At 40.3% G+C, this 26,417-nt stretch overlaps 1 protein-coding gene across 1 annotated transcript in view; it reads right to left on the reverse strand.

Annotated features, from left to right (window-relative positions):
• Positions 1 to 26,136, reverse strand: part of LYPLAL1 (lysophospholipase like 1) — a 38,519-nt gene extending 12,383 nt beyond the window's left edge. The window contains exons 1-3 of the mRNA XM_074949245.1: positions 25,974 to 26,136; positions 21,211 to 21,310; positions 3,997 to 4,166 (exon numbers count right to left, since the gene is read on the reverse strand). Of these exons, the coding sequence (XP_074805346.1) occupies positions 3,997 to 4,166; positions 21,211 to 21,310; positions 25,974 to 26,049 (346 nt within the window). The 5' untranslated portion in view covers positions 26,050 to 26,136. The remainder of the gene's footprint in view (positions 1 to 3,996; positions 4,167 to 21,210; positions 21,311 to 25,973) is intronic.
• Positions 26,137 to 26,417: the final 281 nt, after the last annotated feature.

The following is a 26,417-nucleotide window of genomic DNA, read 5'->3' on the forward strand; positions in this document are numbered from 1 at the left end:
AACACAGAAGTTTATAACATAAAAACAGTCAAATTTGACCAGTTTTAACATTCCTTTGTATCTTTAATATCCATATAATTCTACTTCTACGGTTATTTTTAACCAGTAACAGCAAGACCCAACAACAACAAATCAATGTATGCACACAACTGAAAGGAGAGGGGGGCATTTGGCAAGAAAATGTCTTCCATTTTCAAGTTCTGGATTGGGTTATTACTACACAACAATTGAATAAATCCTCTCTTTTTTTTAAACTTATGAAAAAATTCCTTGATTGTGCTCTTTAAGTTGGAAATCTTGCTACCTTTGTAAGACTTTCTGTGATTCCTTGAGAACAACTTCTGAAAACTTTTTCTTAAGGAATAAGAACTATGGGCTGTATACGGCCTTCAGTCAGTGCATGGAACTCCCACAGAACTTGCAGCACCCTTTACATCACGTATCAAAAGACGCATGTATTTAAAACTGTTAAACTTAGACTGTATATTTGAAAATGAGGATGTGATAATATTAAGGAGGCTGTTCTTCTGATGTATCGGAATTAGATTGAGTTGAAGGGGGAGGAGTGGCAGTACACCACCCAGGTTCCACCTTCAAGGCAGGAGCAGCTGGATGCTTCCTTTAAAATGATCAGTAGTGAAATGGTTAACAGTGTTGATCATTAAGCTGTCATCATTAGGTGTCATGAGAATTAACTGTGTTATTGAGATGAATGGTTTAGGCCACAATTCTTTAAGGAACAAATGCTCCTATTGCATCAACAAACCCCAACCCTGTGTAAAACTTGAATCAGAATAGGAAAGATAGTCACCCATGATAAAAATGTTAGGTTCTCCCTTTCCATTCCTGGAGTTCCTGTCTCATTTATCCTCCTATCTTTTAGACTGTTCTCCTATCCCACTCTCCGTAGCTGTCAGCTACCACCCACTTTCTGTCCTAATTTTTACACCTGGCTCTCCCTCCCCTCACAATCTCTGACCCTCATGCTCAACCTGCAACTTCCACACTGACATGCCATCTTACCCCTCATCCTCCTTTGACCTTCACCACTGAATTAAATCCCACTCACTAAAATGTCTACTCCCTCAACTTTGCCTTTGGAAAACACTGCTTCTCTGTTCCTTCAACATCAGTGTTCCCACACCTTGACTATCACCTCATCTCCTTTAGCACCCTATGCTACTTTCAGCCCATTGCCATTGACGGTTTATCTGCCATTTTAAGTCTGACTCTCTCCTTCATTGACTCAGTTGTCTAATCCCTCTACTCCTTCTTTCCACAGAACAATGTCCCACATGGCTCACCACCACCATTCAATTTCCCTACATCTGCGCCACTGAACATGTCTGAAGAAAGTCTCCTGAATAACAATGGCTTCCTCAACTATAAGCTTGTTCTCTTTGACTTCCTTGTCAAACAGCACTCTACCTCCCCCCACATCAGATCCATGAACCAGCTGCCTGTTCACCACCAGATCCACTCTTAAAATGCTCTCCCTCCTCCAGGAAGAATGTTGCTGGCATTTTCAAAGAGATGACTGATGAGGGCTGATGTGACGTCCCACTTCCTTCTCCTCCTCCCATCACCCTTTATCCCGTCACTGATGTTCCTCACCTGCTCTCCTCTCCAATCCCTCCACCTGCCGCATGACACCATCTTCTCCCACCATATGACCTCCCTTGCCCCTACCCTCCCTTGAATTTTCCCTTAATCTCTCATTCTCATCGGGTTCCTTCTCCTCACAATATAAACACACCACAGTCTCTCCCATATTTAAAAAAATTCCAGGTCCTGCATCTCTCTCTCTCCCCAACTACTTCCCAATCTCCTCCCTACAAGCCTGACACCTTGGTGCAGAGAGACTGTATAGATGCTCTAGATTGGCTGATTAAGCCATAGCATAAAAACACCTTGTTGCCCAAAAGTTACACACACAAAAGGCACTATGCAAGGTGCCTTTACAAAATACACCGTTTTCTGTGTCAGTGGAAGTCTATGGCCAACAGTTTAACAATAAAGTCACCTTACACTGGTCCAGATCCATGTTATAACCATTCTTTCCTTACAGAAACTCAAAGCCTGATTCTCTGCTGCCTCTCACCCTGCCTCTCACATCTGTGCAGAGGGAGTGTACAACCCTACCACTTTGATTTAGCAGTGCTTTAACTCCCTTTTGCACAGGTGTAAATGACACCATGTACCTACATGACCATGGTGAATAAGAGCTTGTGCACCAGTTTTTCCACACCCACATTCTCATCACCCTTATGTACATATTTGCACTTATTTGGTATGATGCTGGACTACTGACTCAGTCCTTATTTCATTATTTGTCATCGTAATGTCTAGAAGCCCCAACTGACTCACAGACTCATAGATATTAAGGTCAGAAGGGACCATTATGATCATCTAGTCTGACCTCCAGCACAATGCAGGCCACAGAATCTCACCCATCCACTCCTGCAATAAACCTCTCACCTATGTCTGAGCTACTGAAATCCTCAAATCATGGTTTAAAGACTTCAAGGTGCAGATCAGGGTCCTATTGTGCTAGGCACAGGACATGCCCATAGCAAGAAAACCTCTCTCAAAGACCTTGCGATCTACATAGACAAGACAGACAAAAGGTGGGAGAAAAGACAATTTTCCTCAATTTAAAGATAGAGAATTTAAACACAGAGGCTGGAATTTTCAAAAGAGACTAAGGGATGGAGACAACTAACCTCAATTACTCCCTTAGAAGATTTCCCAGATTTAAAGTGTGTCTCAGACCCTGAAATCTCACTACTTTTATTTTCCCGAGGTCAGATGGAAAATCTAACAGTAGAATAAGTGTGTATGTGGAACATCTCCACCCCACTCTCAGAAAAAAGCACCTGCTCTTCTTTAGCTGTCTCCAGGCATGCAGGTATAACACAGGAAAGCCAGATCAAAGAGACTGTGCAGACAGCCATTCAAAACAATGAATTCTGCAACCAGGGCAATGAGCCACCAAGGAAAAATAAACAGTGACCTTCAAAGAGCAACACAGGGTTGGGCCAAGAAATATGCAGGCTGAATGGTCCTGGCTCCACCGCTCAGGAGCTCAACGGCAAGAGTCAATTGGCCATGACGTCAGAAGTTCCCACATTAGAAGTTTTTTTCCAACCTGAAATATTTAGTCACATAAGCATAGAACAAGGAGTCAGGCACTCCTGAGTTCTAATTCTATCTCTGACTTATGCTACTCCTGTGGCCTCAACCTCTTTGCTTCAATTTCCTCAACCGTAAAATAGGCTTGAAACAGCATGTCCTTTGAGAGTGCCTGAAGATTAGTAGATATTTGTACAATGTTCTGAAGATGTAATGAGCTAAATAAGTGCTAAATATGATGCGTAAATGCATTTGTTACCAAGTTCTACCATTACCAAACATTTCACAGGACCTTTGTTTTTTCATGATTGAACTCCTCTGAAGCAACCACAGCAGTAGAGAAGATACAATGTGTAACGATTTGTGTTGTCTAGATGCTTATTGAAATAAGAAACTACATTGCCTTTGAGAGAACTCAAGACTTACATTCTTCAGAAGCCCTCTAAATATGAAGAGGCCAGATAGACATAGCAAAGTAAGAATAGGCTAGACATTGTTGACTGGTATTTAAATTCCAATGATATATGAGCAGTTCAAAAAACAAACAAACAAAAACCTTACATTTAATTTGATGGGACAGAGTACCCAGCGAGCCAAATGCTGCATACATTTGCACCCACAGCACCCCAATGAATTCAAAGCAGTTTTACGGGTGTGACAGCCTAATCTGACCTACCAAGGGCTAGATCCTGCAATGCACAGAGTGCTCTCAACTCTGAATCAAGGTCAGCTGAGACCTGGGGTTGCTCAGCATGTGCAGAGATTGCTTGTCAAACTTGCAGGATGGAATCCAATGGGAACCCAAAGTAAGAGGCTCTCTCATAAGCCTGAAAAAAAAAAAAACCATAAAAAAAAAAAACTTACCTAAAATTATCTTATTCTTGCTGATGCCATTTTTAACCTCATCATCAATCACATTTGTAAGCACCCGACACATTGAGTCAATGGTTTCAATGTGTTCTGGGCACTCATTAGATATCTTCCATCTGTCAAACCACACAGTGGAGAGGGCCCCTCTCATAGGTGTATACGGTCTGGGGGAAAAGAAAAGAAAGGTTGATTAAAAATGTTTGAGAACAAAGGCATTCAGTATAACCATGGTAAATAAAAGATAATTTGATGACTGACTGAAAAAGGAGAGGAATCAATTAATTGTGTCTCAATTCTAAATGTGTCTAATTTAAACGTTATTCACCACTAGTTATACAAAGTCTCTTTGTACATCAAGGACTATCCTTAAAGGGTGAGGACGTTTAGAAAACTGTTTAAAATACAAATGCAAGTTTCAATCAGCACAAGGTCATGGCTACATAGTTTCATATACTAAGTCTTTTAGCGCACAATCCTGCCAACAGATCTGCAGGTGTGACTCCTATTCCTGAGCATACTTCCTGATGAAATAAATGGGGGTAAGGGGTCAATACATTCTGATCTATTGTCTATGGGTTGCAAAATCCTCAGGTCACATATTATGTGTGTGTCTTGGGGGGTTCTGATTTTATATCAGGAATAAGGCTGAGATTTTTTCAAAACCACCTTGGGGATTCAGAGGCACAATTCCCATTGAAAGTGATGGGAGGGTTTTGTGATTTTTTATTAATCTTCCAGGCACCTATGGAAATTTCAGAGAGAGAGAGAGAGAGAGAATGAGTGAGTGGTGAGAGATAGTTTATCTTAATAATCCAGATAACTTTATAAATAAGGTTGAAAAACACAACTTTGCTTATCTTGTCAGCGTGTAGGTTGAAATTAGAGATGTAATTACACTTTTCTTTGCAAGACTGTAGTGTCAAATTAGTATCATAAATACCTTACATACATTGTCCAAAACTCAAATAATCAAAGGAGACTCTTTTTATGATGATGAATTGGCCCCTAAAATCCCCAGAAAGATGATCTAATTGTCTTACAATGGTAACAATTCAATACCAAACCTACTGCACTGAGGTCAGTGTTTCAGGTCAAGGGGGTCAAAACCAAGACCCCTAAAATCCTTAATTGCTACGTTTAATCAAGAGGCACATTTTTCACTCTAAACTTAAACTCAGAAAAGCTCAGATCAGATTACAATAGTTGCCTACAAACAGACAGCCTTTGATAAATTTGTATGGCTGGGAACCCACTGAAAATGAAAATGAAGCCTTCAGTCTTTTATCTGGATTTTCTCACTACTAAGGTTTAAACAAAATACCACTAACAATTCCAAAAATGCTTAATGAAGCAGCAAATTCTGCCCTTATTTATACCATTGGGTTTGCACATGTGTGAAGTAGAATTGTCTATTTCTAAACCAGAGAGACTATGACACTCCAGAACCCTAGTTATGCACCAGGACCCCATTTTGCTAGCCACTGTAAACACAGAACAAAAAGACAGTCCTCGACTTAAACAGCTTACAATTTAAGTATAGGCACTTAGACACTAATAGGGTGATAAGTAATAGTCAACATCGATTTTCAAGAACAAATCATGTCAAATCAACGTACTTTCTTCCTTTGACAAGGTTACTGGCATAGTGCTGTAGACATGATTTATCTTTATTTTAGTAACACTTTTGACACGGTCACCAGGTGGGGGTGGAGCTTGGGCTTCAGCTTCAGCCCTGGGTCCCAGCAAGTATAATGCTGGCCCTGGTGACCCAATTAAAATGGGGTCGTGATCCACTTTGGGGTCCCGACCCAGTTTGAGAACCGCTAGTCTAGAGAAAAGAAGACTGGGGAGGAGGGGCAGGGGTTGATAACAGTCTTCAAATATGTTAAGGGCTGTTCTAAAGAGGACTGTGATCAATTGTCCACTTCCAGTTCAGGTAGGACAAGTAATGGGCTCAATTTGCAGCCAGGGATATTTAGGTTAGGTATTAGGAAAAACTTTGATTATAAGGATAGCTAAGCACTGAAACAGACTTCCAATGGAGATTGTGGAATCCCTGCCCATGAAAGCTTTAAAAAACAGATAAGACAAACACTTGTCAAGGATGGTCTAGGTTTACTTGGTCCATCCTCAGTGAAGGGGGATGGACTAGATGACTTCTCAAGGTCCCTTCCAGCCCTTATGATTCTATAAGAGAAGAGACTACATTCTCGAATGAATTCCCACAGGAAAATGATAGAAGATAAAGCACCCCATCACCTGGGGGGTGAACACTTTTCACAAAGTGATCACTCCATACCTGAGCTCTCAGTCTTCATTCTCAAAGGAAACCTGCACAACATTTTCAAAAGACAAGCCTAAGAGCTTAAATTCATAACTCTGCTAGATACCATAGGCTGACTCCGTGGGTGCTCCAGGGCCGGGATGGAGTGGAGCAGGGGGGGAGGGGGGCTGTGGCCTTGAGGAAAGGGATGGAGTGGGGGCAGCGCCTGGGGCAGAGCTGGGGGTCGAGCACCACCTGGCACAATGGAAAGTTGATGCCAGAGCTAGACACTAAAAATCATGGACTGAATAGGGACACTGGATTTATGGCTTATTACAACAATCTGTCCCACTACTAATCCGTCCTTTTTTGTCCTATGACTGCAGAGGTATTAACACACCACACCACACCACCTTAAAAGGTCCCTTAGAATATGTACTAACTACCTATGCTAAACAATCTGTTCTACCTTGTATTTCGCTGTGATGCTTGGAGTACCTTTCTCAGACCTGAAGAAGAGCTCTGAGTAGCTCGAAAGCTTGTCTCTCTCCTCAACACAAGTTGGTCCAATAAAATATATGACCCCACCCATCTTGTCTTTCGGATAGACAAACAGACAGATGCAGGAATATAACATGTCTATACAACCCAGATCTAGGCACTGATTCAGAAAGCAAGTTTGAGTTCCACTGCCTTTAATTTGCTTAATTCAAAGTTAATCATGTATTTAAAGAAATATTGCTATTAAAAACACATCACTTATCAGGCCTTAGTTTGGATTCCAAAGGATAAATAGTGATTGTTTATTAAAATAAAGGAAGATCAGCAGACAGTATTCAATACACAGAAGAAGTTCAATTGAAATCTATTTAAGAAATTTTGTTCTTTGCTTCTTCCATTAGGGATTTTACCATTGCTATTGATTTTACATGGAAGGCACTCAGATACTATGAGGAGTAGGAGTATAAAACAATTTGGGATAGATATTATCCAAGTACTGGTTATAGGCCCTTTCTCAAAAACCTTGGCATCAGTGCTTATGGGAAGCACTGCTATTGACAATGGAGCAAATGCCAAGAGACTTCAGCTCCTAGAACCAATGGATTAATACACAGGTTGTTAGGGGGAAAAAAAAAAAAAAAACATGTAAAAGTTTTTTAAAAGAACTTAGTCCTATGGTAGCAGGATTGCCCCCATATTTACATGGAAAAGGTATGCGTGGATATTGCTGAAATATCCACAACAAATTTAGTGGTATACAGCTTTGCAAGAGAAACTAACAGATACTTAAAAACACAAAATAAACAAACAATACCACACAACACAGCACCTTTTGTTTGACTTTCCCCTATACTGTTTGTTAGCACAACAAACCTTTCAAAGTTGGAAATATGTCCTCATCCCCTTTGATTCTGTCTCCCTTATTTGGCAAATGATTTAATTTATCAGCTTAGTGGTCCCTTGCTCTCAAGTGGGGATAGAGACCACTCCGCCTCACTGTGGCAGGAAGCAGCAGGCAGGGCCAAGCAGCTTGTAGCCTCCTAGCAGGGACAAACAACCATTAACTGTCTGAAGCTCTAGCCCCCTTGGGCAGGCAGTAAGCAGTCTTTAGGCCAGAGTGTTCAGGCTAAGGCTGACACCAATCAAGAGTCTAGGGCAGCAATGAACAGTCTATAAGGGAAGCTCTGGCCCTCTGGGTGGGGCAGAGCAGGGAGCAGGCTTTTGCCTAAGTGGAGTGCCCCACCGGTCGGTCCTGGGGCCGGTTTTGTATATCATATTCATAATGATCTGGATGATGGGATGGACTGCACCCTCAGCATGTTCACAGATGACACTAAGCTGGGCCCTAACAGTGACAAAACTGAAGCAAAGTCTGGTTTCCCTGGGCTCCTTCCTACCCCATTCCAGGTGCTGGGCTCCACAGTCCAAAGGTGCTCCGTCTCCTCAAGGTACAGGGCTGATGGCAGTCCCGACAACTCATGCCCAGGATGGGTCTCCTGCAGGGGCAGGGAGCTGCACAGCGCAGTTTCAATTCCAGAGTGCCGCAGTGGGCTGGAGACATCTGCCTCCTTCCATGGCTCCCACTCAACTTTATCCTTCCTGACCGGCCCTGGTACTGGTGAGGGGGGAGAGGTGGGGAGGATTTGGCTCCTCCCACCAGGCAGTGTGTAGTGGTCCCTCGTTCTCAAGTCTGGAAGGAGGTCACTCTGCCTCACTACACTTACTAATCAGGAATTACAGCCTTGTAGCTAAAGAATGGTGGCTATGAATCAGGAGAATCAGATTCTGCCACAGACAGAATCTGGGTGACCATGGGCAACTCACTGAATCTCTCTATGCCTTTATCACCCAATCTCTGGAGTTGAGATAATGCCACTTACCTATATCACAGAGGTAATGGCAGGCTAAATTAACTGATCTTTAAAGAAATGTGCATTGAGATCCTGAAATGGAAGGTGCTATAGATGCAAGGCATTTATTATTTCCCCATGCAGCCTCAAAAATCCCTAATTTTGATGATGCCATTAACAGAAATGTGAATAACTGTGAGAAACCAGTCACATATTTGCAAGCCACTCCACTTTTAACTCTCTTTTCACAATTACTGTGTTGTGTGTATGTACCTGACATGACAAAAACCTAGGCTGAAGACATGGGAAGATTTTTGTGTCATTAAACCAGAATGGTAAAAACATATACTATATTTTTAATTCTCTTATCATAGTGCCTCGTGGTCACAATCCAGCACCCCACTGAGCTAGGTGCTGTGCATACAAAGAACAAAGAGAGCGCACAATCTAGGTATAGGACTAGGGACAACAGATGGATACAGGCAGACGGACGGGGGACTACAAAGAAACTATGGAATATTTTAATATATATGTTTGCTACAACTGAAGATGGATTTAAAATTAAAGATTTCGAATCATGGTAAAATCCATAATGTAATATGACTGTACGGTTGATCAAACCTGGGATTAAGGGTCTTAACATGCAATCTTTATAAAGCCCCAGTGAAGGAGATGGGAGACTGATCCATTTAAAGAGCACAGGAGCAGACCCTCAAATGGATTGCCAGAATATTTTCTGTTGTCACAAAGATGTCCTCACAACTAAATTTAGTTTCTCAGAAATACAATAAAAAAATAACTCACACAAAAGAATCTTACTTTTCAGCTTTAACAGTACATCGTACTGGCACATCTGTTTTAGTCATTCACCTTGTTCCTTAAATAAATCCCTTTACTAACCAATATAATACAACTCAGACATTACCACGGTAAACAAATATGTTTGGCAAGGAACTATCTGCACAGCTCCAAGAATAGAGCACAAAATTTTTTCTTTGTGGTTTAATTGTATGAAAAAAAGACCCCTATGTTACAGTAACATGAGGAGGTTGCCCTGAAATGTACAAAAAAAAAAAAAAAAAAAAAAACCAAGGAAATTTAGAGTGCACTGAAAATTCAGTTCAACACTGATCCTCACCTGACATCATTGCAACAAGGCTCTGAAGCAAAGCAGCTCCATGCCTGCAAGCTGTGTGATCAGTTAAGGACAGCGTCAGACCACATTGTCTGTCTTAACTTAGGTTTTCTTGCCTTTGAGAGTTTAAATCAAACCCTTACCATTACTCCCAACAGATTTTTGTGGTTCAAGTTTGTTTTTTTTTAAATGGCTTTGAAAGTAAAGGCCCCATGTCCCCGTAAGCTCTGTTTTTGAAACTCTCTGAATACAAATTTATGGTCCACTAGCAAATGTGTTTTAAAATGTGGATTTACTTTCTGTAGTGATTTTTTTAAAACAGAAGTTATATGAAGTACTTTGGAGCACATGAAAGACTCAACCCTTTAAAAGAAAAAAAGCTTCCTCCTGATCAATTCAACCTCAAAACTCTGGCTTGTTTAAAGAACATAGCCTACCTCTCTCCCTCCTCCTCCCCCCAAACAAGCATTACAAATGCAACATTATACAAGTTGAACTAACACTAAAAAAATGGGGGAGAGATAAACAGTGCTAAGGAACCCCAGGCACCCCGTAAATGGAATCTTTAAAATGCTTCTAAATGTCTTCACATCTCGCCTGCATTGTTTTGTCTGAATGGATTAAAGGGATTTTTTTAAGTGTGCATTTTTTTATTATAATTGCTTGTTCAGGGGACTATATTGGGACTGAATCTATGCTAATCCATAATTTCAAGATAAGAATTCAAAATAGCACACATGGATCCAGGAATCTGAATGTATGGTATAAAAAAGAAATGCATTATGAAAACCTGTGACTGACTGACAACCACAGCGACTCACTTTAATCGTTTACATTTTTATTTAAACACAAAGGTAGTTGTCATGCAGATTAAGGGCCAAATTCAAAAGTAATGCATGAAGAAGTGTAAATTAGACATCCTTTAAGTAATTTAGAAATACTTTAGTAATGTGTAAATCTAAGCTGGTGTAATTTATACACCAATGTAGAAAACATAAGTGAAAGCAGGGAGGTAATTTACACCTTTTGCAGCTCTCTGGAGAGTAGATTAAACCAATTTAGACTCCCTTACACCTGGGTTGACTTAAGATAAGTAGGTCTAAATGAGTTTAAATCAATGGAGTGGGAGTCTAATTTATACCATTTTAGGTATCACCTTTAAATTAGTCCTGCAAAATGTCATTTGGAAAATATTTTTAACATAAAAATAACTCAGTATTATTGGTACTGTATTGATTAGTTAATAAATAATTGTACTTGCACTTGTACAACATAAAACTTAAAAGATTATGTGAAAAAATCAATCCGCAAAAGCCTAATTATAGCAAGAAGGTGGATGCCTCAGGTAAGCAGGGTAAGATAAGATGGCATATCATTAATTTTAAATGTTCCTGCTACAGAAGTGCAGTCCAATCATGGATTATCAGCTCCACTCTCTGTGTGACTAGCACTCTGCTGATGAAATCACACATGCTACAGTCCCAGGTAGAAACCTGGAGCTGGCCTGGAAAGGGCAAGTACTAGCTATACCTTTTTCAGAAGTTTTTAAAATGTTATAATGAGAGCTTGCTGATGTGCCACATGGCATGGGAGATGGGACTCTGTTGTGGAGCTAAGAACCCTGTACAAAGAAAGAGAAAGGTAAACTTTAAAGTTAATAATATGCTGATTCTCCCCCCACCCCCTTTATTCTGATTGGGGCTCTGTACAAGACATTCTAATGCTGGATTTTTGTTGGCTTACATTTATATGCAAGAAAGATCACAAGCAACAGAGCAGGGTGCCAGATAAAAGTGTTTAAAGCTCTAGGGTGAAATTCGGGCAGTGTTGAAGTCAATGATGTTTTCCCATTGATTTCAACGGAGCCAGATTTCACCCCTAGTGCCAAATTTTTTGCTGGTGCAATTTGACTCATTGCAGTAATTTCCAGCAGCGGAGAATTTGGCACATAAGTAAAAATAAACAGATTTAAAACTATTTAAATTCAATCTACTTGAACCTTAAGATGAATAAATTTATGAGAAAAGAGGGGGGGAAAAACTTTTTATTGCCCTTTTTTCCCTAGTTTAACTTTTTGAACTATTTAGGATGAGTTGTGCAAACCCTTACACTCAGGAATAAAGGCACTCAATGCATATAATGGTTTGCAGGATCAGGCTCTCTGTTTAATACACTTGGTTAAAAAAAACTACCCATTATTCCTGTATCAAAATCCTAAAGCCCAGGGTACATTTCATGCCAAATTTATACGCCCCTCAAAAACAGGATTTATTTTAGAAACATGGACACAAACACATTGCTATTGTTAACAGGGCAGCCTTACGGTGCCATACTGCACCAATAGTTACTGCATTAGATATGTGTCAGGAGAAGTTCAAGAAAATTAGACTTGAAAGTATACTTAAACAAAAGGGGGAAAAGAAAAGATTTCCTATACACATATCCAATTTTCAAACACTTCTAAACTAGGACCCCTCGCCATTAGCCCTGACTCATGCATGCTGTCCAACAGAACTCAGTGGGCCAGATTCTGATTGGTTACATTAGTGCAATCTATACTGGAATTGCTCTGGATTTACACCAGTGTAAATGAGAGTAGAATGGATCAGTTGGAGTAGTTATGTAGCAAGAATTTAGAAGGCTATGGGTATTTTTGTTGGGGGAGGGGAGAATCTGATTACCTTATACAGAACTCCTGACAATTCTGGCTATTAAATCTTTTTTCCACTGGATGTAATTTTTGCCTGAGAGCAAGGGGACACACATACACTGGTTTTATATTTTTAAAAAAATCACTCTTATTTTAGACTAGACATCAAACAATATTGAAAAAGGAGGAAAAAGCTTTTAATCTCACTTTTGCAAACCCTTGCTGTTTCACAGCTAATCTCTGCTAATGACTGGAAGATCCATTGCACATTAATTAAATACTATGAATTAGTGAATTCTTTTTTTTTTAAGTCAAGTATAGGACATAAAAATTGTTTAGCTTTAATTGTATGAGAATCCTTCTTAGCCTACCAGTAAATGTTTGACAGTACAGTCTGTAAAAGTATTGACATTTTAATAATTTGAGGCTTCACTGGGATGCTATGGAAACAAGGTGCACCTTTCCAAAAGCAACACTCCCTTCCAAGTCAGAACAGAATATACTTAGGCAGGAAAAAAAATCAAATGCACAACAACAAAAAGGCAATAACTGGTAATCTTGCTGAAAAGGAGCAGGGGTTATTGTGGATCACATACTAAATGCATCAACAATGAAAAGCAGTTGCAGAAAAGGCTAATATCATTCTGGGGTGTCTTAACAGGAGCGTCATATGTAAGACCTGGGAGGCAATTGCCCTGCGCTACCCAGTACTAGTGAGGCCTCAGCCTGTCTCCAGTTCTGGGTGCCACATTCTAGGAAAGATAAGGAGAAACTGGAGAGTGTCCAGAGAAGGGCAACAAAAACGATAAAAGGTTTGGAAAACCTGACCTATGAGGACAGGTTTAAAAACTGGGCATGTTTACTATTGAGAAAAGACGACTGAGAACAGTCTTCAACTATGCGAAGGGCCGTTATAAAGAGGACAGAGACTGTTCTGCACATCCCCTGGAAGTAGGACAAGAAGTAATCAGCTTAACTGGCAAGGGAGATTTAGGTTAACTATGAGGAAAAACCTTTTGCTTATAAGGATAAACACCTTGGATAGGCTTCCAACGGAGGTTGTGGAATCCTCGTCAGCGGAAGTTTTTAAGAACGGGTCTGACAAACACCTGTCAGGGATGATCTAGGTATACTTGGTCTTTCCTCAGAGCAAGGGATGGACAAGTTAACTCTCGAGGACCCTTCCAGCCCTACATTGCTATGATTCTATAACACAGACCTATGTACCACTTAAGTCTCATTCATATCTTAAAATACAGCATACGTGGGACTTTAACTGATGATGCACAGACCTCATACAGGCCCTCTGCAAAGTGGTGAATTAACCTTTAAATATTTACTGGCAAGTGGAGTAAGGCGATTAGGAATTTTTGGCAAGAGTTGTGTGGTTTGGAGGGAATTAGCGGGCCAATATCCGCTTTTAAATAACTGCAGCAGTTTAAATCCCAAATAACTCCACTGTAGCATCTTTTAGAGGTAGTGGAAAAACAGATTAAGTCTATAGGATGCTACACTGGAGTTACTCGAAATTTGTATCACTGCAACAGAGCACTGTTCTGCCCAGCAAGTTTTATACCATAGTATTATTTTATTGTTTTGGATGTTTTGGTCTGCAAAGCACATCAATTTTAAAAATTTCTACACAATTGTAGTATTTACTATTTGAGTTCAAATGGTCTTCTCAGAGACCACCTCCACCCGAGTGTCCTCCTATTGGTGACTGTAAACCCACTGTCATTTTGCTGAATGAATATGGCCAGGGACATACCAGAAACTCTATCTGGAGCACTGGAAGGCACTTCTAAGCCATGCTCTGAAGTTCAGAATGGCAGCTTTCCAGAACTGGTGGCAAACAATGTAGAAGGGATTGGCAGATGACATAGGGACTCAACAGGCTAATCACAATGAAAAAAACCTAATATTTACAATGAGAAAAATATAATGAAAGCTTTAAAATAAATAATGTAACATACATCTCAAACCCTCATAACTTGCTGGGAAACAATATGAATAATGCTGCAACAGCAGAATTCTTACCCATTCCCAAGGTGGAGATAACAGGTTTCCAGCTGCACTGGGAAAAAGTTGAAATGAAGAGAAATGGGAGGAAGAATGCCACTAGAGTATGGATTAAGGAATAAGGAACCTGAGACAGAACCGTTATTATACACTGCTTTTCCCCCGTCAAGGTACCTGCTGGGCAAAGATGCATTCACAGTATGCATGTATTTCATATGGGTATGTTATCCTGAACATTAAACGGTTCACGTACTTGCTGCAGCATGTAAACCGCAAAGGATACATGAGAAATGAAATGAAAAGATATTCAATTTGCAAAAATATGCTTTCTCCATGCTGCAGAATAGTGGTATAGTGTAAACTCCAAGATAGGTCTTGATATCTATGTGGTCAGAATAAAGAGAAACAGCTTGACAATATCTGAAATCCGTCTATGCGTCCATCAAAATCCCACTTCTACAAAGCTCCTTTGTTTTAAATTTATGAATGAGGTTAGGGCTCATGAAACTGAGGGATTAATAACATTTGCTTGAGCCAAACATAGTACGAATAGGCACGGTGCATGTTCCCCCTTACAGCTCTGCCAATCCATCTCAATCTTGACCTGCAATACTCCTGCTGCTTTTCCAATCCTAGGCCTCTCACAAGCAGAGACTGCTGCCAATGTAGCTGAATGGTGCCAAACTGTCTGGGGTTTTTGTGATGTTGCCAAATGGGGACTAGCATGAAATGAAACTCACCTCCACTCATCAGCAAAGTGAAGATTTGAACCCAGGTGAAAGGCTGGAACCCTAGCCCGCAGTACTGAACAGCCTTTAGCATCCATATACTTCCAACAGAGGAAGGACAGTGTATTTTGCAAAATGTGTAACACTTAAACTATGCAGAGCGGTCTGTTGGCCATGAGAAGATATGCTAGTGGATGTCAAAAAGATCCACAAAATAGTCCAAGTTGTGTATTTACAGTTTACTTTCTGACTTACAACGGGAAAGACTGTCAGAAGGGAATGCTAAACAGCGCAAAGAATCTTTGACCTAGATTTTTCAAGAGAATTATAAAGGCAAGGTATATTTATTAAAACAAGTGGAGCCTCAATAGTTTTAACTTTACCACGTTAGCTGCTGCAATGCCAATTTAAACTATCACTTTCTATTTTTTTTTTAAGGCTAAACTGGGTGGTATTCAGTTCTCCTGATTTAGATAGTCAATAGAAACCGAATGTTTAAGTCACAGTGGTAGTAGCTGAAACAGTATTTAAAGCTGCAGCCGTGCTGACCCAAATAAAGAAGAAAAAAAAGGAAATTCTTTGCCTTTAAAACTGTGAGTGCAGAAGTGGCTTTAAGTATTGCATCAGCTACTAGGGCTACAATTTAAACCTCTGGTTTTTAATTAAAGCATGTGCATCAACATTACTGGGGGGGAATCCTAATTCAACCGTGTTTAACAATTTAAATCTGGCTACAGAGACATCAATGTTGGAAGAACGCTAAAAAAGAAGTTAATTGAATGTTCCATTAAAATAAAACGACAATCATCTTTTTCAATATTTTAAGCTTATACAGAGATAAAACAAAATGCTTCTAGGAAAAGTGAAAAACTAAAAACAGAAACTTGTAAAATGATTTGGCCTCAGCTACATGTCTGTGCCTTCTGGAGTCCACCCCATTAATCTTCCCCCAACTTCTCTGCAGCCATTACAAAATTATCCACTTCTTATTTTATTAAATTAGGGTTTTATAAATGCATGTATTTCTTTCACATTAATAAACAGGGGCCCACATGCTCTCTGTATCAGAGCATTTGTTAGTATGTTAGAAAGTAGTGTTAGATATACATATATAAAAATATTTTCATCTTTTGAAAAGGAATAATGCAAGAACTGAAGTCTTAGACTGACCACAGACTAAGTAGCTTGCTCTGGGACCTGGCAGCTATTGCACTGCCTTTATAAAATTTGGTGCAATTTAATGTCAAGAACAAAAGCCAAACAGGAATGTGGCTGAAGTACTTGTCATTGGAAGGGTTTGTTTTGTTTTTTAAAAGAACATTAAAATGAGGCACTGCATGGCTCCAAAGACTGGTGACAAATAAAAAAAAATTTAGCGCCACATCAGTAATGACTGAAGCTATCATTGGATGACTGTTTGGTAGTACATTCCCACTTCTTAAAGGACAAGTGACCAATTAAAAAAATCCACCATGTCACTAATTGGCAGTCATCTTGGTAGTCACAACAGATACAACAAGGAATGAGGGCCAAATCCTGCAAGGTGCTCAGTGCCCTCAACTGGTGTCTTCAGTCAACTTCTTCATTCAAATGACTTTTTTATTTAATCATCTTCTGATATCAACATGTCTATCGACATCTGAAGCCAGAAAGCAGTTGAGACCGTCAGCACCTCAAAGTGAAATACCCCAGCAGATACATTGGTAAGGATGTACAAGGAAGTTGCTGTCCATGTTATACTTGTTCTGGGGATAGAAGGCCTTCAGTCTCCAGGGTGGTTAATCTAGTTCCTTATACCAGAATTATTTCCATATACGTATATATATTTTAAAGTAAAACAAATGTTAAAATTATACTTTGTTTTTAAGCAACTGAGAGCCAGCCATATTATACAGACTTTTTTTTTTTTTTTTAAAGCATCCAACTCAGATATTTGAAGGCGGTCAGCTCCCATTACAGAAGAGTGTAATTAAAAAAAAGGATAATCTTTCTCCGGGTTTTTTAAACCTTCTATAGAATAACAGAATTATATCCCTTCTGCAGACTAGCTAAAACAACTATAAAAACGGATATAATTTATTTAGCATCTTATCACTTTAATCCCTATTATATAAGACTTTTCCCTGAAGAGTTTTACTCTTGGGGGAATTCTGCGCCACTGCTGCACAGCAGAAAAATCCCCCGCAGATTCTCTTTACCTTCCGCAGAAAATGGTTTCTATGGGGAAGCAAAGAGAAGCTGCATCAGTGCTCACTCACCCCTCCCTGGCAGCTCAGACATGTCTGTTTGGGCCGCCGGGAGAGAGGTAAAACACTGGGTGGAGGGAGGTCTGGGGATGCCCTGGCTGCCCAGGGATGTCTCGGCTGGGTGGGGGAGAGGGAGGAGGATGGAGATGTAGTTCCCCCTCCCCCTTCCCTTCCTTGCACAGAGCTGCTGGGGCTGGGTTATATCCACCAAGCCCCACTCCCTCAGCCCTCCCGCCGAGCCCTAACCACCTTCACCTGGACTCCCCTGCAGAGTCCAATTCCCCCTGCACCTAGAACCCCGCACCAAGCCCCTGTGCAGCCAGATTCCTCCTCGTACTCAGACCCCCCACAAGCTGCCCACACCCAGACTGCGCCACACAGAACCCTGGTACTCTTGAGGGAATTCTGTGCCAAAAAAATTGAAAATTTAAAATTCTGCAAAGTTCTGCAAAATAACACAGTAACATAATAGCAACGTAATCACACCATTTTCAATTATTTTGGTAATTTATTTCAAAATACTTGTCAGCAAACATTTGAAAATGGTTTGATTATATTTTAACAAATAAAATACGCAGATTTTTGCCAAACTTTAAAATATTCTGAACAGAATTTTTAATTTTTTTGGTGCAGAATTCTCTCAGGAGTAGTTTGCCTTGCATCATTCCTCAATCAACACTAAATAATTTTATATTTTATAAGTTAATCAGGCAGAATGAATATGTTTTTAGGATTTTATTCTGGAGTATGTTCTTTGGTTGCTCCAAAAGAGTTCGGTCTATGATAGTTGGTGAGTTAAGCCCCAATAACTCCTATAGGAAATAGGAGGGGGAAAAGCAATTATTTCAGTGCTGGGATAGAACAATTTAAAAAAATTCCAAGACAGCATGATAAAAATTATACAAGTTCTACTGCTTGTCAGGTCCCTTAAAAAATTCAGGCAACATTTACAGGCATGCCTAACTTCTGAAGCTTCTTTTTGCTTTTAATCATTAGGGTCAAAACTGCCAATAAGCGTTATGCTCTGATGCACAACTGTGGTTTGCTAACCTCCACAGAACTACCTGGATGTCAACAGAACTCCACTCAGACATCAACCATAAGGATCAGGGCCTCAGTATACCTGGACAGTACTACTGGGTAATTTAAAGCCTGATTTTCAGAGGTACTGAAAACCTTAACTGGTGCTCAGTACCACAGGAAAAAGAAATCAGTCCATATATTTAGGTTCCTACATATGGATGGAGGAGCCTACCATTTGTCATTCCAATTTGACATTTTTGGCCTTGATTTTTCTCTTCTATGGAAAGAGGGAAGAGAAACCATTACAGACTTTACAAAGTGTATAACATGCATTAGATTTAAACACCAAAATAACTTTTGCTTGGCCAGTATGGGTTTTTGTTATTTACATTGTAACCAGTAAAGCATACTTTTACAAACTTCCTTTGTTTGTATATAGCTCCAAACAGTGGCAAGCATTACTGTACTTAAGCGCATCTGTTTTATTTCACTGTGTCAGTTAATGGTGCTTAACAGGAACAAGGGGGCTGTAAAGCAATATTCTGTAATGTACTTCTCAGTTACCAATCAAAGACAAATGCACTACAGGTATTTTTCTTTGGATATATCCCTTTCACACAAGGAGAACAGAATGGAAAAATCCTGCTAAAAGCTGCAAAGTTGAATCAAATCATACTTGACCTTAGTTTGCTTTGGAAAAGAATAATGAGAGTAAACTTGACTGAAACCGGGCAACTAATTATTCATACCTTTTACGTTACAATCTAGGCTCTTTTTTTACATGTCATCTTTATTGATACCTTACAATCTGTGTCCAAGTCAAAAAAAAAGCTCCTTGGTAAATCATAACATGTACTGATTTAATCATTTACAATGTTGCCTATAGCTGTAGTTATCTACAAAAAAATAAAATAATAGGGCAAGATTGTGGCTTTGGATACGCTGGAATGGGAAAGTGGAACTTTAGTGGCCAAACAGATGTGGCCTGAGGCATTTTGCCCACATAGGAAACACACAGGAAGGCTGAAGGAGGAACGTTACAGAAGTTAATTCTAGCAAACCTGCATCTACTGCCAATATTCATGCAGAGGATGGAGCCTTTTGGGCCCCACGGATAACGCTAGCTGCACACTTAGCCTAGCGTCAAGGGAGCAGTGTCTTGTTTGAATAAAATCATGCCCATAGTGGAGCTGACCTATTGAACTACCTCCCTTAAATCTCTCCATAAAACACACTTCTTCCACAAAGATTTTCAGCAATGTCCTGGGCAAGTTTTCTCCACAACCCTGAGTTGCTCTCATCCATATACAGAAAAAAGAAAAAAGAAAAGGAGTACTTGTGGCACCTTAGAGACTAACCAGTTTATTTGAGCACACAAGTTGCCACAAGGTGCCACAAGTACTCCTTTTCTTTTTTCTTTTTACGAATACAGACTAACACGGCTGTTACTCTGAAACCATCCATATACAGTGAGTCAGTTATGTTGCATGCATAATAACTAGACTGTAAACTCCTTGGGTAAAGGACTGCTTCTATATAGATATGTGACGAGCAAAACAAAATCTCGACTGTCTTTTTGTCTGTGTTTGTACAGAACCTAGCACAATGGGGTACCGGCCCATGATTAGAGTTCCTAGGTGCTACCGAAATACATATTATTATTATTATTAATAATAATAATTCTTGTTTTTGTACCACCTGAACCAATTCAATGAAAACTCTCTCAAACTTCTGGTCCTTGAAAGCCAACACTAGATGTCATAAACCCCACCCCATATATATATTTAGGATAAAAGCTTTCAACGTTGGTACCTAAAATTGAATACTTCAATCCATATTTAGGCCCAGACTCAAAAAAACACTTACACATACGCTTCAGTCTCACTGACTTCGATGGAAGTTCTTTCCTGAATCAGGTATCAGACATTCAAATAAGTGGCCTGATTTTTCAGAGGCGCTTGGCTTATCTCTGAAAATCAGGCTATTTATTTGGATAGCCAAATATGGATTTAAGTGCCTAGCTTTAGGCAGTCAAGTCTGAAAATGCTGGCCCTAGCTTGTAAGCTCCTTAGGGCAAGTACCATTAGCTCCCTCTATTTCCTGTATGCCACAAAGCACATTGTGGCACTTTACTATGACTAAACAAATAATAATGGGGCTTGCAAACGCAGGCACCTGCGATGAGGAAACTGGACTCAATTTTTATTGATTCTGTACCCAATTATTCTAAATTAAAAACCAAATCAACCTTGTGATTCAAATGTTTTAATTTCCAGTGCTGTCAGCAATAGCTGAAGATGATCCTTGCATTGCTCCTAATTATATATTTATTACAAGGCAAATACTCCTACCAGTCACACAGGACTACTGTTCGTCAGAACCAAAGTGTGATATTATGTATAGTGAAATGTTTGTTTAATTCTGGTCATAGATTTATGGGAACAATTATAGGTATGGAGGTAGCCTAGAATATGATTTAATAAAACATGGTTACAGCATGTCATAGAAAAATCCCTATCTATATTATTCTTGTGAAGTATTCAATTGTAATGCGGACAGGGCTTTAATGTGAATTAGAAGTGTGTGTCCTACATAAAATCTCATGCATTTAAAAATAGGATCCTGTGGTTGCAAAGCATTACTGAGCTCCAAGTATCACCAAAAAAAAGTACAGAAAGAATTGCAAAACAAAGCACTACCTGTACCCAAAGGTATAAGAATATTTTCACAACAATGATTTTGTCAGAAGATTAGAGGAATTTAGTCTTAGTAGGAAAAGGCATTGCACAATACCTGGCAGGAGCTGTTGGATAAATTACTTTTATATGCTGGAAAACCAAATCCTGATTCAGAACTTGTTTGATCCACGCTCTTACTCCGGGGCCAGTGTCACCTGCAAAACACAAACACACAGAAAATGTTATTCCACATATTTATAGGTAGCACCATACAATGCCAAAAATATTTATACCTGAAATTCACTTAATTTACAAACTCGATCCTGCAAGCTGCTCAGCAACTTCTGAAAGTACTGAGAACCCTCAGCTCTCTTTGAAATCAGGACGTACTCAACACCTCTCTGATCACACTCTTAAAGGGACTACATACTATTGCTTTTATAAACATTTTGCTACAGCATTACTGCCATTGATTTCCCAGTTGGCCACAAAAATCTTGTGTCCTTATAACCTAGATAATTATCCACTGATAGTAAAGTGATAAAAAACCCACAGGGGAATGCAAGAAAATACAAAGTAAAAAACAATCCAAAAAGCTTGTCAGTTGGTGTCTTCTTAAAAAAAGATGCATTTTATTATTTTCTTCATTTTTTTTAATTACAAAGGTTTTAAATGAACAGTCCTCAAAATGTAGTTGAAAATAATAACTGTATAATTAAATATGATGTTTTTATTAGAAATAGACTTCAACTAAAATCTCAGATCCAAATTCCCCTGAACTCTTGGTAAAAAGGAGTTCAAAATATGAACCCAGATCCAACCATCTGGCTCCTAGAATTATGACAGGCTGCTCAAAATCCTAAATCCAAACCAGTCCCTTTCTTGAGAGTTGGCTGAGATCAGGGTCTGAATTTTGTGGCTCTGGCCAACACCCAACAACAGTTGAGTCCGTGATCCTACAAGCAGGTGTCCACATGCGTGGATCCTTGCAGATTCAATGTCTTCAAAGTGTCTCACAAACATCCATCCATTTTCTCCTCCTTTAAAGCTCTTATCTTCAGCGAACATCTGCAGTGTTCTCAGTGTATAACTCGAGTTTTGCCTTTAACCAATGCTCATCCACACACACAAAAATGTCTAACTTTGAGTTAAGTGTTTCTTTAAATTGGAGCTAGCTGACCAGTCAGGAAAGTGGGTTGAAGCTCTAGTGGTACTGACACTCCAGCAAATAACGGGGAAGCGGCATCTTGAGTTACAGAAACTGATCAGCGGCGAATCCAATCACTCTGTGCTACTAATCCAAATCACTGTGTATCTGAAGTATTGTTTCACAGTATAGTCATTCTCAATGGAGCCAGGCTAACCTGAGTGGGGTAACTCCATTGTATTCACTAAAGGTAACTGTTGCAGTGAAGACAAGCCCTCAGGTGGAAAAGGCTTTTTATTGCTTTAGGTTTCAACAAAGAAAGCCCCGAGATATTATTTACAAAATACAATGTAAATAAATACTACTGGGATTATGCTTCAGTTAATGAATGGAAGGCAAAAGGACCCTGTCCTGCTACTGCTTACGGCCAAGCACAAAATGTACTATGAATGGCCCTATTTATGTCAAATCGTAAATAACTCACAGCAGTAAGTGCTAGTCTCAATAGTAAGTCTTTCCAGGATTGGGCCCAAAAATTTTACAGTGTTTATTTTGACTTTGCCATTTTTTTAAAAAAAATCTATATACAAATTAAAGACATAACTAGGAACCCATTGTGGATTTATTCCTGCAAACATGCTCATGAGTAACTTCAATCATGTGACTAGTTTAGGCTGGAATCGAAGCAAATCTTGTTCTCAACAGTCAAATTTGGAACATATGGGTTGTCTGTCTAAGATATACTATTAACAAAATACTTTTAAAAGCTTGAAAATAAAATTCCTTTCCCTACATATATCTTTCCTTCATTAGAGAACGTAAGCCTTGATTCTGCAAATCAAAATTAAGTGTGAATGCTTATAAGCATTTGCCAGATTGGGGCCATAGATCTTCATATGTTTTCTCTGTGATACAGGAGATATCATCACATCTCCCCTTTCTTTACTGACATTTCATGAGCTTTGAGTGTCAGCAGGAGCATGCATAAAGCTGGGAGCCAGGGCTTGTATACACTACCACTGTATTTTCCACTGAATGCATCTGATGAAGTGAGCTGTAGCTCACAAAATCTTATGCTCAAATAAATTTGTTAGTCTCTAAGGTGCCACAAGTACTCCTTTTCTTACTACCACTTATGTCAGTATAATTTATGTTGGTCGGGGTGTGAATAAACTCCTCTTTCCCTCCCTCCCCCCCGAGCGACTTAAGTTACACCGACCTAAGCTCCGGTGTGGACAGTGCTATGGCGGCGGGAGAGCTTCTCCTGCCAACATAGCTACTGCCTCTGGAGAAGATGGTTTTATTATGCTGACAGAAGAGCTCTCTCCCGTCGGCATAGAGCATCTTCTAGTGTAGACCAGCGGCTGTAGCGCTTCTAGTGTAGACTAGCCCTTAGTCTGTTTGAACAGCTTGCAGAAGACTCATTAGTTAAGAGACTTTGATCCTCATGTACCAACTGCCATCATCGCCCTAACATTGTCATAATTACCAGGGCTCCCATTTGGATGCAACTAATTTCTGTTACATAAAAAGCACACATCAGAAAGTGCTGGACTTCAGACATTTTTACATACTATTTTAACACTATCTTCTCTTCTCAACGGTACTAAGAAGAATGAATAATGCACAACCAATTCAGTTTCAGGGACCTATTTCAAAGCCTGAGGCTAAAATCAGATAGCTGTGGTACCGATTGCTACCTTTTCCTTTTAAAATAAAAATACAAGTTTTAATTTCCCTTTCAACCATGAGCGGCCAAACTTCTCCAACCCTCCATGTGTCTCTCAGACACATACACAGAGTTGAGTATCTGTCTACAAAATGATTACAGATTTAAGGCCTGACTCCAGTGTCTTAAGACCACCGCTTTTCTTGCTGAACTACTATATTGCTTGATGCTAATACTGGATTTACTGCATGGGGAGTTCTCCAATACCTTTCCATTCAATCTGGGGTCAACTCATCTTTGTATTACAATTAACTGGTGGCAACCATTAAGAAAAAAAATGGATTAATGGGATTGCTACTGAGCTGTTGCTCTGTCCAGAGGGCATCAATGCAGTGTAACTAAGATAACCGGCTACCCCTGCTTTGGAACCCACCCTGCAGAACTGTTAAATAAAACCAGATAAAAGAGCACTCTTACTTTTCCTTACAGCTCCATTGTAAATATTATGAGTAGAGTTATAACAATAATGAAAAATTGTACAGTACTTAAACCACTTGTGGAATCAACCTCTAACCATAATCTTCCCCCACTTCTAAAATATAAGAGGAAATTATTTCCTCCAGCATTAAAGTATTAGAGTTAATAGGAGAAGCTGAGCATATTGTATTAACTCCCCTTCATTTGTATGCTTTGTGAAATCAAAACAGTTTTGACAGTCCTGGTTTAATAAACTAAATTCAAACTGGATTATAAAAATAAAAACACATATGAATACTTTGTCAAATCAAATATAAACATCATGGTTATATCAGTAAAATAACCTTAAGAGATCTAACTCAAGCACTGACAGATGCTTGTAGACACCACAACAGAATGGATTCCTAAAGCCTCAATCCAGCAAACCCTTACGCATACCCTTAATTAATTAGAGAGAGGCAATTTCAAGATTACACTTCCACCTGATGTAACAACATTAGGGTAAAAAAAAAACAACAAGCAATACCTAAAATGACTATAACTTATAATGGAGGAAATATTTTTTCAGTTTGTTCACTCTGTGAAATTAAAAGCATTTTTTCATATAGTTAGTTTAAATGTTTCACCTGTGTGGTCAGGTATGAACTGGGTTGGGGATTTCAAAAGCATTTACGTGATACAGCAGCACCAGTCCCATCGATTTAGGCACTTTTGAAAATGTCACGCCGATCCTGTACATTTTTGTGCACACAAGTAATTTTTTTACTTATGAAGGTAATCCCCTGCATGAATTCAGTTATCCATACACCTAAGGCCTTGTCTAGACTAGGATAAATATTATATTCGCTAACACATGCCTTTAACTCACGTTGAACTGGTCAAGTTCAAGCTGAGGAGAAGCCTCAGCTTTGTGTGTGCACGTTAAAATACATCCCACCTTGTCTACACTAGACTTTTCAAATGCCTCAGTTAGGATGTGTTAGCTACCACACCTTTTATCCCAATCTAGACATGGCCTAAGTGTTTGCAGGATCTGTAGCCTTGGTTTCCCTGTTATTTGTGTGCAGACTGCAGCAGGGGAGAGAAAAAAACATTTTTGAAAGGGGAGGAAATTGTGGGTGTAAACCCACATAAACTAGCATGGGAATTTGGGAGCAGGTACAGAACTTCAAACTCACTTTAACTCAGTTTTTGAAATAGTCTAGATTTCAAACCGACAGAGTCCCTCTACTGCCCCATTGCCATTTTACAGGTGGAGAATAATGAGGCACGGGGGGGAGGGGGAGTCAAGGGTCTACTTTTGAGCCCGTACTCACACCAGTGAGCTCATTAAAGGTAAGGGCGCCACTCGCATCAGTAAAGCCCTGAGCCTCCAGCCTAAATTCAGGATGGTCCATACCTGTGCACTAACCACTACAACACACCCCTAAGGCCCCAGCCCAGCGCCTCCCCTGCAGAGTGGGCCCCCGGGGCTCGTCCCAGCCCAGCGGCCCCCACCCCTGCAAAAAGCAGGGTCCCCGGGCTCGCCCCAGCCTAGCGCCCCCCCCTGCAAGTGCCTGGGGACATAAAGCCTTGAGGCCTGCACCTGAGCCGTGCAGCAGGATCACCGAGGCGCGGTGCCTGCCCGCCGGGGACACAACGCTCCGCTGCAGCGCGGCCATGGCCGCGGCTCCCCTCCGCCAAGCGCCGGGCGGGCGCCGCTTCCTGTCCCGCGCCGGCGCGGCTCGCTCGCTGTCTGTCTGTCTCCGCCCCGCCGGGGAGGCCTTCGCGTGGAGGTGGGGCGGCCGCGCGCCAGGCTGCGGGTTGTGCGTGAGGCGCGAGCCAGGGGCGGGCCTGGGGAGAAGGCGGGTGAGCTGTGGAAGGCCTGAGTCCTTCCCTCACCCGGCCCGCTGGAGCCCCCCTCGTCCCTTCACAGCACTTCCCAGTAGCTCCCCTACAGAGCCCTCCCCCCAAGGCGAGTGTGGCTCAGGCAGGGCTGTGCCAACTTTGCCTATCGCCATCAGCTCTGGTTTGATCTGAGGTCCAGCTG

Source organism: Natator depressus, chromosome 3 (genome assembly GCF_965152275.1).
Source record: "Natator depressus isolate rNatDep1 chromosome 3, rNatDep2.hap1, whole genome shotgun sequence".
Classification (NCBI taxonomy): domain Eukaryota; kingdom Metazoa; phylum Chordata; order Testudines; family Cheloniidae; genus Natator; species Natator depressus.